The sequence below is a fragment of the Frieseomelitta varia genome, unplaced genomic scaffold (assembly GCF_011392965.1).
Source record: "Frieseomelitta varia isolate USP_RPSP 00005682 unplaced genomic scaffold, Fvar_1.2 scaffold_380, whole genome shotgun sequence".
NCBI lineage: Eukaryota > Metazoa > Arthropoda > Insecta > Hymenoptera > Apidae > Frieseomelitta > Frieseomelitta varia.
Genome location: NW_025110124.1, coordinates 26,871 through 43,409, shown reverse-complemented (window position 1 = coordinate 43,409; position 16,539 = coordinate 26,871). Strand labels below are relative to the sequence as shown.

Below are 16,539 nucleotides of genomic sequence, written 5' to 3'. Positions count from 1 at the left end.
TTTTCTACTTTATAAAGCATTTAATGCGAATTAACTTCGCATTTAATGCGAAAAAAAACAATTAAAAAAAAAAAAAAAAAAAAACAAAATCAGATGGCTGTATGTCGTACATTCGTAGACACGCTTGACTATGGAGCAACAGTAATCGATTTGTTATGATAGATCAATACGAACAATATTTGTATTTTGAATTTTTTTTTCTAGTATGTCAGGATACATCTATTTATAGCCAAGTATTCAAAACTGAATAATACATAACGACATGTAATGATTAAATGATTAAATGTTATTCAGCTTTTCGAGAAAAGCTTTGGAATGATACAGCTTTAATAATATGTACGATTTTTTGATTCAATCAGTTTCACAACTGGCGGGGCAATATTGTGAATTAACAAAATAAAATCACACGAAAGTTGCAACGAATTCATTGCTCCTTCATTTATGCTTATAATTTGCAATGCACAAATGAAATTTGATTACATTTCGAGAACATGTGACGTGCATAGATTGTGGATTTATTATTATTCATAAAAAGTGTTTACAAAAAACGCATTCTTGCTTGCTCACAATTTGTAAAGTATTTAGTTTTAATACTATTTAAGGAGATCTCTAAGGTTTGTGTTAGTAGACACTTTCTTCTTTACATTATTAACGAAAGCACATATGCGAAGATAGGGAAAATTCGGGCATTAAATTACATATAGTAGTTTTATTTGTCTTTTTTTACAAATAACGCAATAAAGATTTCGTTTTTTTCTAAAGCGTTTAGATGTATCATATCATACCACCCCAAAAAAAAAAAAAAAAGAAAAAAAGAGTATGTGACGACGCAATTGACCTGATTAAATTGCATAATCCATAATGAGATGAACGCTGCATTCAAGAACACGCAGAGACTTTAATATAGATGGACAACGACAGAAAAGGGATTACTTTTTAAGGATCGATCGTAAAAAATTTCTTGACCATAGTAATATGAAACACTGCTGATAAAACAATATGGCTACACTAATTTTTCAAAAAAAAAAAAAAAGTGCACACGTTTTACGTATACACGATTACGTACTTCTGAAGCACTCGTGCACACATAGTTAAGTCTGAAATGAAATTGAACGATGATTATGCTGACCAAACATTTACTTTCAATGAAAAAAAGCAAACCACCTTATACCCTAGTGCAATTAGATGATACTGCAATATGTACAGAGTATCCCATAAGATGCATTGTCAAACCCATATGTAAAACCAAAAACGTTTTAACTAAAGAGAACAATTCTTGATGCTTTTACGTGATCATTTCTTTGTTAATTATATTTAACGTTATTAGAGGAGGAAAGCAGATGCATCCTTAATAAACTTAAAACACTTCTATATATTAATTGTTTTATCAAAGAAGAATATTGATTTGCTCATACTGTTACTTCTGCTACTATAAAATATTCGACTTACATTCACGCATTTACCAAGATTCTAAATCTTATAAATACATTGTAATTGTATTAGATAAAATTACGATCCAACCATTTCTTTGGAAACTCGATATACCTTGCAATTTGAATCTAATTTGACAGTGATTTTAACAAAAATTAGTATGACGTATTGTAATAAATCGGTAATTAAGTTTATTAGGCATGCATTCAACACAATCATCGATGACTCTCAGTGACTAATGACCATGTGATAACACTAAGAATTGCTTCATTCTTTTTTTCTTTTCTTTTTTTGATTTAGAACTATCTTATTTTTCGGATATATCACATCCTATGAAAAACGCTGCATACAAATGCATATATTTTTGCTTCAGTATTCATTTAAACTTTATCGATAACGATTTTAAAAATTAACTATTACTGGAATCTAGTATATTGTTAGTATCATTTCCAGAGGAGGTAGAACTCCGTGATTGTTTCAAGCTGTCCAAGTATTCTTGCTGTGACGTAGCCAAAACTTGCGTAAGTATATCACTGTCTTCCCAATCAGTCAAACCTAGCAACATACAGACATAGTGAAAATTATTCATTGCCGGGATGTACTTGCACTAGACCCCCAGGTGGATAATCCCGGGTTAATTGTACATTCTACCTAAGTTAATTTAACTATTGACATTTGATTTAACCGTTAACTCAACTTACCAAACACTTCAGGAGGAAGACGATTAAATAACGAGATATCCGGTGAAGCGTGAGCCTCTTTACTGCTACCTGGTACAGGTTCCTGAGAGATTTTAGATTCATAGTCTGAGGCAAGGTGAGACATAGTTGATCCTTGTGTTGACTGATGTTGCGGGGATCTTTTATTATATCTTACGGAATCGTTTACCTAAAATTATAAATTAAAACATACAAAGCATAATATACAAGATAACACTATTAGTAACCTTAGTGTAAAACAGACTTTTGGTGAATTACGCAAATTATCTTGGCTAGTTTGAGTTGTGGTCGGAGAAGAAGTGTGGCTACGTTGTTGACCACGACCTCCATGAGGATGAAAATGCGCGTGACTGTGTTGCGCACTTGTTACCGTACTTGTACTGCTGCTACTGGCTGATCGCTTTAATTAAATCAGGAATCAGTAACATTTCGTACTTATCTACGACAAAATTGCACAACTTACAGCTTTTCGCATTTCATTGTCCCTTAACCATTGCAAATAACTTTCCCTGGCAACTTGTTCTTCTATAGCTTCGTTCGTTGCTTCCCAATCAGTTGCTTTTATTTTATCTTCTAGCATAGTCTGCGCACAAAAATTCTATTTTATTTTGTTTATTAAAAGTTTAAAGTTTAAAGTTAAAAATTTGAAACGTAACAATTGACTCTAGTAACTCTTCACCTGTTCAATATGTAATTCTTCGCTTTGACGAACTGCATCTGATATAAGCTGTCGATCTGCAGCGCCAGGGTTAAATGATGGTAAGCCAAGACCAACGCCAATTGTAGCTTTATACGGATCTACTATACTATTATAATGGCTACCACGTTGGTAAGACAATCGTATTGGTTCATTATCACTTTCAACCATCGTATGGAAAATATTAATAGGTTCTGCATTACAATTATAAAAGGTGATATTGTTAAACGTGTAAAAAAATTTGCTTCACCAAAGCGCATATTAATACGTACCAGTACTGTAGCAATATAACTGAATGCTACGATTATACATTTCAGACATTGCTTGCATCTCTATATGATTCCCATGTACATACTCTTGCCGTTTCCTATCTACATACGTGCTAAAATCTTCCGCTACGAAGTGAGAGAAAAATTCTTGATTGGAAGCCTAAAAGATCACACGTTACAAATGATAAATTTACTTTTATACTTCGTTCTCAATGCTTACAATATAATCCATGCAATGCTTCCGAACTACACCATGCATTTCTTGGTCACCATAAACTTGATCTGCAACAGCTCTAAACAGACATGCTCCGTCTTCACCCATTTTCTTGACAATAAATCCCATTTTCCGCATTCGTTTCTCAAACCACCTATCTCGCTATATATGAAAAATAGAATGTATTTTCAATAAGCATTCGGTAATAGTAAAACACTTAAATCAATATACATTCGATTCATAACTAACCTCTTGCCATTCAGCTAGTGTAAGATTATTCCCAGTTCTGCCAGTATATTCATCACCACTGTTATATCCATTAGCTAATTCATGTTCTATATTTGCAGCAGCCCCAACAATAGCCATTCGGTTGTTAGCTATGACACTACCATCTGTAGCTAAGTAAGATGTATTAGTCATTATTTTTTGACACAATACTTTCTTATTTTATATAAAAAAATACTTTAATGTAAAAGAAAAATGATCTTTCTCAATATAATTTAAACCGATTTATACTTATTCAGATATTACACGATAAACTTAATGTATTGGTAAAAGAAGCATTAGAAATATGTACCTTGTAAACCACTGCCAGATGCAGTGGGAGGTGTAGCCTGTCTTTCACGTTCTCTTTCTCTCTCCCTGTCTCTTTCTCGCCCTCTGTCTCTTTCTCTTTCACGTTTGGAACGTGAATTTCTTCCGATACAGCTACTGTAAAACAAAAACTCCGCATGAGACAAATGAAACATGAATGATATAACAGATTGATTGAAGCATATATGTAAATTATAAAACGTTGTATATATTATAATATATAAACATTTACATTTTGTATAAAATGATAAACAAATTGGAAAACTTTTTAGTCATACCTATGAGGACTTGCCCGTTGCCTATGACGCTTGCCATGACTGGGACCACTTCCTTCTTCAAAATGCTTGTCTTCTCGACGATCTACACTTGACTTTAATGGAAAAACACATGAGATGCATGAAATGTGTGTTGAATATATTATAATATATTCTTATTAATCATAGAAGGATATGGTACATGCAGTTAATGATCATCTATAAAACAAAAAAGAAAAAAAAGAATATTCCAAGAAACTTTCACAAATTTAGAATACCGTGAAATAACTTATTGTTAGCAACAATGGCACTTTCATTCTTTAATTCTCATAGGACCCTATGGTTGTCACCTTTTATTTCTTTCAACGTGTCAAGCTACAACGACAAAACTTCTTTGAAAAGAAAAAACATCTTCACCAACACTAACGGACTAAAGCGGCGAAATATAACAGCTGAGGATGTGTAGAAATAAACATAAGAAGAAAGAAGAAACGAGGGATAAACCAAATTTCCAAAATCCAAACGTTTTGTACGTAATGTGACTTACTATGAGAATTGCGCGACAACGGGGAGGTGGCGGAGGAGGAGGAGGATGAAGAGAAGAAGAAGGGAGAGGGTGGGGGTTAGAAAAGAAAAAAAAAGAAAATAATCGGTCCTTATGTATCTCCTACCTCGTACGAGCCTCCCGTAAGAACGATGGAACCGGATCCATGATCGCTCTGTACCCCATGTAGATCAACCGCGAAACCATTCGCTGCACGTACCTGTCACGTATCGGAAAACGTTTTCGTTGAGAGACTGGGCTATCGCGACAACTAAATAAGCAACTATGCAGCAGCTAGAAGAGTGGTGCTCGCGCGAGTAGCGCAGCTTCGACAAGGGTGGCGGAAACGGGGATGAGGAGGGGAGGGAGAAAGGGGAGGTGGACATTATACTCATTCACCTGATACGGGCTGTTTGGTAGCGCGATGGACCCGGGGTTGTGCTCGTTCTGCACGCCGTGGACGTCGACTTCGGACGTACTACCTCCTTCCCGTCTGTCCTTCGAAGCGTTCGTCTTCTTCTTCGACAGAATGGTCATCTTGCGTAATCGATCGTTGTCGGTGGTCGAAGTTGGAACACGACGCTCGCCTCAGCAAGGAAACCACGGAACGGAGCACCGAGAGGCGTTCTTGCGCGAGATCGTCTTCGGTTCCGCGACACGATGATTTTTTCCCCTCTCTGATCCACAGTCCGATCCACTTATTTATTATTATTCCTGACGGTGATCTATAGCGGGCGCACCGTGAAACGTGCCAGGCGGCCGCGAATCGATCCTTCGCTGGCGTGTCACTGACCAACCGTTCGTAACCTGAGTCAGGACAGTGTTGCGCCTCGCGGGCAACACGACATCGCACCCTCGACAACCAACCGCCGCGTTAATTCTTGTTATTTCGAATGTTTTGTCAGACAGCCATGACTACACTTGCACACACTCTGCCAGGCTGCCTGTTGCCAATCCATCGCGCGGCATTTCCCCTAGTCGAAGCTCGTCGGTCGCGCGAAAGTCCCTAGGTCGCGACACCTATCGGTTGTTCTGGGAGAGACAGAGGAAAAAAAAATCCCCACACGAGGCCTGAAAATCCTTACGTCGCCGCGTTTACTCGAGATTTTTTCTTCCTTTTCTTTTTTGTCAAATTTTTTACGCCAATGAGAATTGACGAGATTGGATCAGGTGAGGTTAGAAGTTTGAAAGATCGTCGTTCTATAAACGGGCACGACAATGAAGAACGTCGACGACGACAGTCATCGCTTTTAGGGAAGTGGGTGACGAAATTGACCAGATTTTTTTTTGTACCACGAAGCACGCCTGTTTTTACTAAGCGTTAACTTTACATATGTATGTTACGTCGCGCTAATGGCATACTTCACGTATATTGTCACGCTCTCAAGATTTCGATGTCATATGAGGTAACATATGGACAGTGTAGTGACTGAACTTCGATATTGCGTGTGTATATGTACATATACGTACGTATTTTGTCACTATGATATATCACATTTCTAATAATGTGTGTAAGAAAATTATAGTCAAACGGTGTGCAGTGGACTTTCTAATTTTTAAAATTAATCACCGCCGCTGACTGAAATGGAGTGTCTCGTGATGGAATATAACCTCCGTCGTTTGTTTACAGAATTGAAGTCGACACTTTAAACTGTTATCCTACCCGCTCGACGGGTGGTTTGACGAGAAGTTACACGGTACATATACATTGTGGAAGAAAATCACTCGCTGAGAAAGGCGTAGCTTCTCTGTTACGCGTGAAGAATAAAAAAAATCGGCTTCGAATATCTTTCCAATTTGATTATCACACGTTCGAGAACGACTATGGTAAATGAGTGCCTTAAAAGATCAAGATCCCGATTACGGGCCGTCCGACGCAAGTGACGAGAAACATCAACGAATTTTCGAAGAAAATGGTACATACGTTGTATTGCACTTGTATTTAATTCCAACGACACTTTTTATTGTAGCATTGCTAAAAAAAAGAAATTGAATAATATACGAAGGTAGTTGTATATTTTGTTGTTATTTTCACTTTTATTTCGTTTTAGCACGAAGCAGCACAGCGAGAAAGATAACCGCCATCATTGAAAGGGAATTCAGTCAGGAGATCAGTGCAAAAGAGAAGGAGGTTCTGGAGATACAAGAAAGATTGCACAGAGCAACAAAGATCATTCATCTTTTACGCTGCGTTATCGTTGCTGATTTCTACAATCGCAAACAATGTCATAATTCGCAGAACGGAGAGCCAAAGCAAACGCAAATTCATCCCGCGATAAAACAGCTGATCGGCAAAGCACCCAAGTTAACCGACAGTTCAGTTGCATCTGGATCCAACAGTGATTTCACTGCGTCGCAGTCAGTCTCGACATCGTCGTCTAGTATTGTTGGTGGAACGAAACAAATTTCTAAGCAGTGTCAATTAGAGAAAAGGAACAACGAGGTGCGCGATGAAGAATCGCGGCCAAAGAAAATCCCCCGTTACATCCCGCCGAAAAGTGGAGTCCCGGAGTCTCAGTGCCCGTCGAGAGGCACCAGGCACAAGACGAGGAAACGCATAATTATTGGAAACATCTCGAAGTGGATCCCTCCGGAATGGAGGGAAGACGCAGCTAGCCACAAATGGACAATGTACGTCAGAGGGGACAAAGAGAATCCTGACATTAGTGGTTTTGTCAGCAAGGTCAGATTCTTTTTACACCCGAGTTACAGGCCCAACGACGTTGTCGAGGTTACGTCAGCACCGTTCTGCCTCTCGAGACGAGGCTGGGGTGAATTCCCGCTGAGAGTACAACTGCACTTTAAAAGTGCTCTCAACAAACCAATGGACATAATACATCATTTGAAGCTGGACCGCACTTACACCGGTTTGCAAACTTTAGGATCCGAGACACTTGTCGATATATGGATCTACGCAGATTCTCGAAATTTCAGGCGAAATGCGGACAAAGTCGCGAATCAAGATTTGAACGGGAGCGACACGATTAATGATTGCGTGACGGTGAAGCTGGAGAACTACGAAGACCCGAATCTCCTGTCCGATTTCACGAGTAACGTAAGCGTAAATGAAACATCAAAATTGGAACAAAACAAGAATTGTGAAGTGATAGTCAAGAAGGAACCACTGGAGGACACGGAAACTGAAAATTTAACAAACGAGAAACAACTATTCTGTATAGAGCTTGACCATGATTACTGTGGCCCCAAGTATTTAAATTCCGACAGAAATTTAACTATCAATCACTCGTCTGTAACGTCGACTGGCTCATCCTCGCGTAAAACGGTCACGATAAATAATCGGCAGGAAGAAGATACAGGAGAGCTTCCTGAAACTAATGAATCTTTAATAAACGGATATTTCACAAATGTGAAAGTAAAGGAGGAACCGGGAACTATTGGTGTATTTTTGTCAAACGAACATGATCTGAACGCATCGAGAGTGCTTCCGCTAAGTTGTTCCAGGATTCATTCAAACCTTTGCCCGTTGGAAATTTCTATCCCTCCGTTGTTTGAACCATCTGCAAACAAACATGTTTTAGTCCTCCGGAACAATAACATGATACATGTCGATATGGCAAGTGCGGATTATGTTCGCAGTATCGATTCGACAAAATCGAGAGCAAATTTAGCTGCATCTCGCAGTGTTAGCTTGTTGAGAAAGCCGCCAGTCGCAGAAGCCAGAATCCAAGTGAGAAATCTCAACGGAGCAAAGACGCAACAGGGAGCGAAGCTTCAAGTTTCTAAAGGTGTTCTCCTAAATGTAAATTCCAACGTGCCGGTGCTAAAAATAGCCGAGAAAAGAAACTTGTCAAGCGACGTTTCCTCCAATATTGAGAAAGAGCCAATTGTCACTGAACAAATGTTGAAAGCGTACACAGAAGAGGTGTGGAAAGAGTATAAGTTATCACGTCAGAAGATCACTTTAGGCAAAGACAAATACAAGCTTCAGAGTAAAAAAGAGTTGTACGACCAAGTATACCGGGCGATTGAAGTTACAAATATTCGAAATGTTCAGGCCCTGCTGCGATTCATTATCAGAAGAATGCCCATGATAACTTGGGACGCATTTGACTGCGATTACAGAGGACTCCATCCTTATGCCTGCGTGAGCCAGGAGGAATTTTTTAGCTACAGTGAAGCGAAGCGTATTGCCTGCGAATGGCATCGAGCAAAAATGATACATCATTTTCTGAGGAAAAGGTCGTTCACTGAGGAGGAATTATGGAGCACCAAGGAAATAATGATCTGGGCAAGATTGCATGGTTACACGCCCCTTTCTTCAAATTTTAACATCCGTTCAATGAAACAGCAGAAAAGTTTACCTGGCTCCGCGGTCGCGAAAAGAATCTCCACGTGCACGCAGCCCAGTGCTTTTTACAAGTGGCTTGAAATCTATTCGAGTCAATCGAACGATAATTTATTCGATAGTGATTCGCGTTACTCCAGTGAGCTGGACATTGAAGTTGATGTGGTAAATACTGATAATACACTAGAAAACAAAAAAAGACTAAAAGAAACGAGAGAAAGCAAGGAATTTACAAACGCAACAATTACAGTATTGGAACTTGAGAAGAGATTGGTGCCGTTTCACGATTTTGTTTGCGAAACTGCCAGGGAGATTGGTATCAAGTTAATCTCCGAGGAAATTGTACCCACTGTTGCACACTGTGCGGCTGGACGTATGATAATGCGAGTATGTTTCTATTTAAGTACTTCTACTCAATTTAAAAACTAATCAGAATCCTTTCAAATGTTTGTACATGTTTTATATTTTGCTAGGCTGTCGAATGTCTTGTTGAAGATTTAGTTAGAATGTCTTTGGCGAAAGCTTGGGAAAGATGCAGCGACAATGGGTAAATATATCTTTTTTCCAACTGGATTATTTGAATATATATACATATATTTCGTATAAAATTCACAATTTTTTTTGTAATGCAAATATCAAATATATAATGATAATTTATATAAATATTTATGTATATATGTATATACATATATATGTGTGTGTGTGTGTGTATTATCACAAAATTATGACAGTCTTTTTTTTTCTTTTATTTGTAGATATCCGAAGGTGATCGTTTTGGACGATGTACGTGGAGCTCTTTTAAACCGCGAAGAATTTGATATTTTTACAAATCACGGATTAGCCTCGAAACATCGATTAACAGCTGCAGATTAATTTAAAAATATATAGAATCTAGAGAATTTAATTATAACTGGAAAATTGATATTAAGGAAATTTTTTAAACTGATTTAAGCAATATGGATCTGCTGCGACAATGCGCTCCAATACAGTTCCGAAAACGGAAGCCTCGCACGTGTACAAATTTATAATTTTGAATAAAGTATATGAAATTTTGTACAAATCAGTAGGTTTTCAATAATGCTTAAAATTGTTTAAAAGTATTCAATCATTTCTTGTCTCTGCATGTAATTGAATTAATACCAACCATGCTTCGTCTTTTGTATCTTCTTCCAAACATGTGTATATACATTTAAAAAATGGTTCAGAAGAAATAGATACCAAGCATTAGATAGCAAATATTAAGATCTCTCACGGAAATTCATTCACCGTACCGCAGCTAACGTTCCGTCTATCGCATGAAAACGTAATCATTTTCTTGTAGAGCTGCTTGCATTTCTACTAATGTGATATCTTTTAATCGTGGTGACATAGGAACATAACTAGACTCGTCCGTTATTCTTTGAAATTCTGAATTATTTCTTTCAATCTGTACAGAGTTTTCAGGAGATGTTGATAGAGGTGAGCTAGTGGGTCCAAAGGATTGAACATTTTCCAGTCTGCATCTTAAAAGAAAAGATATATATTAAAATAAACGTAATATCAAATAAGTATAATTCTGCCATGTAACAAAGAAAATTAAATAGATACAAACCTGCTTCCTTTCATGGACTCTGAGGCGCACCTTTGTCGTGGGGGCAAAGGTGGTGGTTTTTCTGATCGATCACGAAGGAAATGCTCCATGTAGAAACTTGAAGTAGCTATTGCATTCTTTTCCAACTCGTCTGGAATTTCTTCATAAATCCCTGATGTTACAGAAATATCCGAGTGACTTCTAGTATGATGATGACTATATGGTTCTGGTTGATAAACATCCTCATTCATTTTGTTAGACGTCCTACAACCTATTTCTTCGTATTTTTCATTTGGTTCTCCTTTTAACTTCATTTTTTCAGTTGTTACTGAAAACCAACGTGGACGCTTGTCACGGCATACTCTAATATCGCCTTCGCTTAAGCTGTGAGGCCTCGTTTTAATTTGTTTATGCTTTGGACCACGGCCCTGAGTTACCAAATCTTGCAACAATTCGCCAGCTTCTAAACAAAATAAATGCAGTTCACCGATCCCGGCGCGAAACTCTTCTGTTGTATGAATTACACAAATACATTTAACGTCGTCTGGTCGTCCTGCCGTAACCAAATGGAACTGATTCAGCTCGTACCACTTAAAATTCTCTAATATCTCTCCTGAATGAATATCTTTTATCACAACTCCTGATGTGTTGGTCGTCAAGTCGCCGTACAGCCCTGGAGAATACTTTAGCAATTAAATTTCAAGAAGCACGAATTCTTTCCACGAGCAATGATTTAAATACCTGTCAGCCCTGATGCCTTGGAGTGCAGGTTATCAACTATAGATACTTTGTAAGATCCAGGTTCAAATTTAAGTATTCTGGGTTTCAGCAGCTGCCTGATATTTGTCATCCACCGTTGTGACTCCGTTTCCGAATTGCCAGCCAAGTAGAGTAATGGTTTTCTTTCTTTAATGGGAAATATGCCGAAAGCAAATTGCTTGGATCTGGACTGGGCGCGACAAACAACAACATCCGACGGTATTACTATGAAATTCTCCTTGTCATTCGACGAGGTACTATTGTCGTTGCTAATACAGTAATCAAGATTCATTCTGAGACCTTCTCCAGAGCTTAGTTTCTCGAAAGAACACCAATGTCTCTTCCAAGTCTTCCAAGGGCCCAACGTTCTTCTTTTAACTCTGTGAACTTTGGACTTACTGCCACAAAACTTGACATCCAGAAATCCACAGATTTCCGCCTCAGCCATTTCACTCTGTTTTCCTACAAAATATATTATTTGTTAAATATTTGCAAAACAGTGATGACTCTTACCTTATATCAAAGAAAAGATACTTGCACAATTTGGAAACAATTTATTACCGTGACAGGTGATAAGAAAAAATATGTAAATTTATTTTATTTGTATAATTACCTCACAGATTTGTTATCAAAAATACAACAGGGAAAATATTTTTTCGCAAAACAAAATAAAATACAACAGGAAGTGTGTTTAATTTTCTGTAAAAACGCTAAATCACATAGTTGATAAGTATTTAATTTGAAATGCCAACGACAAAGTATCATAAATACAAAAGAACACAAGTAGATATTTACAAAAACGCCCGGGCAATCTAACGAACAATTTACTATTCGTATTGTTTACTAACTTGTTCACTCCCCAATCTTAAATTCAGTATTACCAACAGCGCGAGAATATTAATTGATCAGTTACGATAAAAATCAAATTCCCTAAATAGTGTTCTTACTATCTATTCAAATATAACTACATACTATTGATAATATACATGAATGTATGTGTGCACATGTGTGTATGTAATTTAATACGATCTAACAAAGATCATATTGTCAATGGAGAAAAAAGTTATAATAAATACAACAAGGATTTTCATCAATTAAAAGAGGTATAAGTTTAGAAATACAAAAATTCACAAACATTATATTTTCCTTCTTTTTTGCAACACTCCACAACATTTATACACAGTGTTAAAAATCCTGATACAATTCCTGAACGTCAGGGAATTTTAAAATTCGTATTATAAATATAAACTATGTCATAATAATTTAATATGATATCGTAATAATCCTCAATATCATAACAATTTCACAAAAATAGAAATAGGAAATTCCTGTATCGAGTATCAATTTCAATTTTCAAATTAATTTAACATACAAATGTCTGTATATTAAGTAGAAAAGATATATCCATATGTATCTTACATATCTTCAGTACAATTAGGCTGCGTATTGAAATAAAAATGCGGAAGGAGTTCCGATCGGAATTAATTTTCGGTCACCGTACGGATTGGTGACCACGTAATAACTTCTTCCGTTGATAAGTTGTTGTTTTCGTTGCATCAAAACATTGTCAGGATACTGATAAATCGCTGGTGGACTTCTTTTTAAAGTCACAAAATTCTGCGCTGAGAAGTTATTGTTTGAAAAGCTTTGCGCCTTTGCTTTTGGTGCGCAACAGGACAAGCAGACTCTTCTTTTACTATTTTTCATCCGATACGATATAAACGCGTATATCAATTCGAATAAAAAGATAATCGCAGCGATTGTATATCCAGCCACGACAACTTTGTATGTCAAAAGAAGATCGGTGTTTCGCAACTGTCTCTCGCTCGATCGAAGATCAACTGGGCAGATTTCAGCTAATGGTAGATCCTCTTTCTTCTTCTGATTTATAATACCGGTTTCTAGTAATTTTAACAGCCTGCAATGATAACCAAAGAAATTATACCAATATTGTCACAACGAAGTTTCTATCCTAAAAAGAAAAAAAGAAAAGAAGAATGGAGATGGTAAACAGTTGTCCTTATTTTTAGCAAATGACTTGGAATGGAACTGAATTGTAAATCTTGTAAAGAATTGTAATTATTATGAATCTTACATTAGATTGATATTTTTTCCAAGAGTTGAATTAAGTGGAAAGCCAAAGGCACGGCTGGTTGTTAAAATGCTACCAGGCATTATAACATACGTACAACGTAAGTTATGGTCCAAGCGTTGACGAGTCTTTTTCACGTAGTTCTCGAATATTAAAGTTTGCAAGTAATGCGTTTCTGCCAGGAAGAGTCTTTCTAAAAGAAGAGGGAGAATCGGATGAGAAAAATTCGTGAAATGATTTTACGATGTCTCTTTATATATTACAATATTTAGTACATACTCGTGCTGACTAATTGTAAAATATCTTTCGAGGACTCGTGGTATTCAAAATTTTGAGGCGTTTTAGTTGCGTTCAATATACTCAATTCGGTTTGATGGTTCTGGGAAAGTGACGAGTTGTACGTCAAAGTTTTTTATTATTATTAAAAAAGATAATTCAACAAACGCTTAGAAAGATCTCTCTTACTTGAGAAAGAAGAAAGTCAATCGTGCGTCCTTCATAGGTAACCCAGCTATACCCTTTCTTAACAATATCTTGCAGAGAACTAATAGACAGCGTAAATTGAGGCTTTGTGAGAAACGCGGTGAGATTCGCCGTGTAGAAGGACGTTAAAATCAATATAAAAATCCACCATGTAGCGAAAAGCATTCGTGTAGAATCTGCCAATCCAATTATAGTATTAAAAAGTTATAATAATAGTGAATAGATTAAACATCCGTAGTCTAATAACGAGTATTTAAAATTAGTCAATATATTTTACCAGTTGTAGCAACAATATTTGTTCCTTGCTTCAACAGAGAGCTATAAACGAACCAAAAACAGGAGGACAAACTGAAGTTTTCAGAAGTGGGATCGTGCCACAATTTCGCTCTACGTAATAAACGATTGAATTAAAATTCTTACCGACCACAATAGTCGTGGAAATTATTAAAAATTTGTCAGAAACCTTATATTGGCGAAAAGATAAATAATCGGTCCCACAAAAATTAGTGAAGCTAAAACCAATAGCCAGACAGTTCTTTCAAAGGGTGCCAGAAGACCAGAACCTGTAGCTGAGTCCTGAGGCCTCTTCATCACAGCAGTTAGTTTCATTTCATCCAATGGAGTGCTAAACGTGCAATATTGACCCATTTCTGGTAATACAGGAAGAAATGCAACAGCTACGTCTACTGTCTACGAAATGAAATAAATTTTTAACGAACAGATCATTGAGCTACTTTCATCATTGTATCATAGTACAAATTCTCGAATGATACCTTGTTGTAGAGTAAACTAAGAACGCCGTTATCTTTATTTCCCAAAATATGTTTTTTTGGTGGAACAATGGTATAGGTAAAGTTCAGTTTTAAACTGAGTAAATCAAAAATGTAAAACGCATACCCTTTACCAATCCATTTTCCATTTTCCTGCACAATTCCTGAGAAAGGCATGTCCTGTAAAAAATATTCTCAACTTAAAAACGGAAAATACATTGAATTCTTTCGATCAGACTTACATTCCACGATGTTACTGTCAGTTGCAACGGTACCTCCGCATTATTTGTATCGCTTATGCTATCTATGAGTACAAAGTAATACAAAAATGAGGAATTTTTTTAAAAAATCTTACTTATGTTAAAGTTTAAATACCAAAAATCTTACACTTATATTAAAGTTTTAATAGCAAAAATCTTACACTTATATTAAAGTGCCAACACAATAGTAACTGATTGATTCATTCACATTTCTAAGTTAAACACGGAGAGATACTAAATCAATACATTTTTCAATTAATAGAATTAATCGGAGAATAATACAACAGAAAATAAAAATAAAAATATCGAGAAATGTACAAATGTAATTTAAATGTCGTGCAACAATATGATTTATATAATTTATATATCGTTATTAATTATATATCCTTATTAAGAAATGGGTTTAGAAATCGATCATGTATTTATCTACATACGTACCTTCACCACGGACACATTGTGTACGTTCTTGAATAAAAAATAATGCTACAAGAAGTAACGAGCAAAGGACGCGCATCCTTCAATCCAAACTAAAATTACATCGATCTGAATTGATTGTATTTAAATGTAGACGATCGTATATTGATAGACTCTGCTTTTTACAATGAAACTGGCACCTATATAAATCGATAGCGACGTGCAGGTGACATTCTGGCTAATAGCGACCTGACCATGTTTACGTAGTGACTGGCATACGCATTAACACCTTCGAGTACTATAAGCATGAAAATCGATCCACTTTCGTAGAAATTTCTCAATAAATTTCATACATAAAAAACAGAAATAACAAAATATATACATGCATGTATACTGTAGTAAGTAAAATATATATTATTGAAGAAAACATGCATCTGTAACAGTATAATTATTTTGAATTGGTAATATGAATTGTTTAATTAATTCCTTATGATATAAAGCAGAAATATACTATATTATATTATATTATACTATAGTACTATTACTACATACTATATTATGCTATATTATACTATAGTACTATTACTATATTATGCTATATTATACTATAGTTCTATTACTATATTATGCTATATTATACTATAGTACTATTACTATATACTATATTATACTATATATACTAATAAATAAAATATATATTATTGAAGAAAAGAAACACCTGTAGGAATATAATCACTTTGAATTGTTTGATTATTCCATACAATGCCGTACAAAGACCAACAAAAGCATCCGTGGCGCAGATTTTAAATAACAGTCTAGAATCGGAAAGAGAGAAAAAAAACGAGTAATTCAACTAGAAAAAAAAAAAAACAAAAACGTGGACCTTACTTATGCATAGAAGATAGAAAAAACGAAACACACCATATTGTACAAATTGCGCTGAATCAATTTGTGAAAATTCTTTCCAGCTAAAGATCACTGCAATATAATTAAATGATATTAATAAAATTAGTAGCGGAAAAAGTATATATATATATTTGGATGAATTTTCTTTTTACGACTTGGCCATTTGATTATTGCGCCATTTGAAAGCAACGTGCCGTTGCAAAAAATTGAAAGAAACCTGATAATGTACGTATATCTCAAGGAAGATTTTTTCCTTC

General features: G+C 36.0%; 5 protein-coding genes across 15 annotated transcripts in view; 1 reads left to right on the top strand and 4 right to left on the bottom strand.

The window, feature by feature from the left end:
* Positions 1 to 127, bottom strand: part of LOC122531245 (serine/threonine-protein kinase Nek5-like) — a 3,917-nt gene extending 3,790 nt beyond the window's left edge. For both annotated transcript variants that reach the window (XM_043659016.1, XM_043659014.1), the window contains exon 1: positions 79 to 127. The gene's annotated coding sequence lies outside the window, so the exon portion shown is untranslated. The remainder of the gene's footprint in view (positions 1 to 78) is intronic.
* A 562-nt stretch (positions 128 to 689) lies between these two features.
* On the bottom strand, positions 690 to 5,687 carry LOC122531236 (OTU domain-containing protein 5-B). 5 transcript variants are annotated; one of them, XM_043658995.1, is made up of 12 exons: positions 5,122 to 5,687; positions 4,850 to 4,942; positions 4,203 to 4,294; positions 3,908 to 4,041; positions 3,580 to 3,722; positions 3,337 to 3,492; positions 3,120 to 3,276; positions 2,830 to 3,041; positions 2,614 to 2,748; positions 2,395 to 2,550; positions 2,133 to 2,319; positions 690 to 1,986 (listed from the first exon to the last, which is right to left on the bottom strand). In XM_043658995.1, exons 1-12 carry the CDS (start codon positions 5,257 to 5,259, stop codon positions 1,841 to 1,843), a joined length of 1,749 nt encoding a protein of 582 aa, XP_043514930.1. In that variant the 5' UTR covers positions 5,260 to 5,687; the 3' UTR covers positions 690 to 1,840. The 5 variants fall into 5 exon arrangements, with proteins under 5 accessions (XP_043514930.1, XP_043514929.1, XP_043514932.1 ...); XM_043658994.1 differs by having other exon boundaries at positions 3,580 to 3,728; positions 5,122 to 5,686; XM_043658997.1 differs by having other exon boundaries at positions 2,614 to 2,733; positions 3,580 to 3,728; positions 5,122 to 5,686.
* A 216-nt stretch (positions 5,688 to 5,903) lies between these two features.
* Positions 5,904 to 9,950, top strand: LOC122531233. Of its 3 annotated transcripts, none has more exons than XM_043658991.1 (5): positions 5,907 to 6,128; positions 6,353 to 6,638; positions 6,774 to 9,415; positions 9,502 to 9,575; positions 9,784 to 9,950. In XM_043658991.1, exons 2-5 carry the CDS (start codon positions 6,554 to 6,556, stop codon positions 9,899 to 9,901), a joined length of 2,919 nt encoding a protein of 972 aa, XP_043514926.1. In that variant the 5' UTR covers positions 5,907 to 6,128; positions 6,353 to 6,553; the 3' UTR covers positions 9,902 to 9,950. The 3 variants fall into 3 exon arrangements, 2 of the variants coding, with proteins under 2 accessions (XP_043514926.1, XP_043514925.1); XM_043658990.1 differs by having other exon boundaries at positions 5,907 to 6,188; XR_006307227.1 differs by lacking the exon at positions 9,784 to 9,950 and having other exon boundaries at positions 5,904 to 6,638; positions 6,774 to 9,193; positions 9,279 to 9,415; positions 9,502 to 9,581.
* A 366-nt stretch (positions 9,951 to 10,316) lies between these two features.
* LOC122531243 lies at positions 10,317 to 12,372 on the bottom strand. Of its 2 annotated transcripts, none has more exons than XM_043659011.1 (4): positions 11,971 to 12,372; positions 11,340 to 11,819; positions 10,620 to 11,271; positions 10,317 to 10,530 (listed from the first exon to the last, which is right to left on the bottom strand). In XM_043659011.1, exons 2-4 carry the CDS (start codon positions 11,803 to 11,805, stop codon positions 10,317 to 10,319), a joined length of 1,332 nt encoding a protein of 443 aa, XP_043514946.1. In that variant the 5' UTR covers positions 11,806 to 11,819; positions 11,971 to 12,372. The 2 variants fall into 2 exon arrangements, with proteins under 2 accessions (XP_043514946.1, XP_043514947.1); XM_043659012.1 differs by having other exon boundaries at positions 12,206 to 12,219.
* A 111-nt stretch (positions 12,373 to 12,483) lies between these two features.
* LOC122531239 (glutamate receptor ionotropic, delta-2) lies at positions 12,484 to 16,176 on the bottom strand. Of its 3 annotated transcripts, none has more exons than XM_043659005.1 (10): positions 16,095 to 16,167; positions 15,401 to 15,674; positions 14,945 to 15,006; positions 14,706 to 14,882; positions 14,396 to 14,622; positions 14,210 to 14,319; positions 13,915 to 14,108; positions 13,729 to 13,828; positions 13,453 to 13,642; positions 12,484 to 13,275 (listed from the first exon to the last, which is right to left on the bottom strand). In XM_043659005.1, the coding sequence occupies exons 2-10, from the start codon at positions 15,474 to 15,476 to the stop codon at positions 12,792 to 12,794; spliced, it is 1,620 nt and encodes a 539-aa protein (XP_043514940.1). In that variant the 5' UTR covers positions 15,477 to 15,674; positions 16,095 to 16,167; the 3' UTR covers positions 12,484 to 12,791. The 3 variants fall into 3 exon arrangements, with proteins under 3 accessions (XP_043514940.1, XP_043514941.1, XP_043514942.1); XM_043659007.1 differs by having other exon boundaries at positions 13,133 to 13,275; positions 13,547 to 13,642; positions 16,095 to 16,176; XM_043659006.1 differs by lacking the exon at positions 16,095 to 16,167 and having other exon boundaries at positions 15,401 to 15,686.
* Between the last annotated feature and the right edge of the window lie 363 nt (positions 16,177 to 16,539).

Coding starts and splice junctions, on each gene's coding strand:
- LOC122531236 (XM_043658994.1), bottom strand. CDS start 5,259: ATGACCATTCTGTCGAAGAAGAAGACGAACGCTTCGAAGGACAGACGG. Junction 3,277..3,336: donor AGCATTGCATGGATTATATT/GTAAGCATTGAG, acceptor GTGATCTTTTAG/GCTTCCAATCAAGAATTTTT. Junction 1,987..2,132: donor TCTTCCTCCTGAAGTGTTTG/GTAAGTTGAGTT, acceptor GTATGTTGCTAG/GTTTGACTGATTGGGAAGAC.
- LOC122531233 (XM_043658991.1), top strand. CDS start 6,554: ATGAGTGCCTTAAAAGATCAAGATCCCGATTACGGGCCGTCCGACGCA. Junction 6,639..6,773: donor ACGAATTTTCGAAGAAAATG/GTACATACGTTG, acceptor ATTTCGTTTTAG/CACGAAGCAGCACAGCGAGA. Junction 9,576..9,783: donor GAAAGATGCAGCGACAATGG/GTAAATATATCT, acceptor TTTTATTTGTAG/ATATCCGAAGGTGATCGTTT.
- LOC122531243 (XM_043659011.1), bottom strand. CDS start 11,805: ATGGCTGAGGCGGAAATCTGTGGATTTCTGGATGTCAAGTTTTGTGGC. Junction 11,272..11,339: donor CAAGGCATCAGGGCTGACAG/GTATTTAAATCA, acceptor AGTATTCTCCAG/GGCTGTACGGCGACTTGACG. Junction 10,531..10,619: donor GAGTCCATGAAAGGAAGCAG/GTTTGTATCTAT, acceptor TTTTCTTTTAAG/ATGCAGACTGGAAAATGTTC.
- LOC122531239 (XM_043659005.1), bottom strand. CDS start 15,476: ATGCGCGTCCTTTGCTCGTTACTTCTTGTAGCATTATTTTTTATTCAA. Junction 15,007..15,400: donor ACAATGTGTCCGTGGTGAAG/GTACGTATGTAG, acceptor TTGTACTCATAG/ATAGCATAAGCGATACAAAT. Junction 14,883..14,944: donor TGACAGTAACATCGTGGAAT/GTAAGTCTGATC, acceptor TATTTTTTACAG/GACATGCCTTTCTCAGGAAT.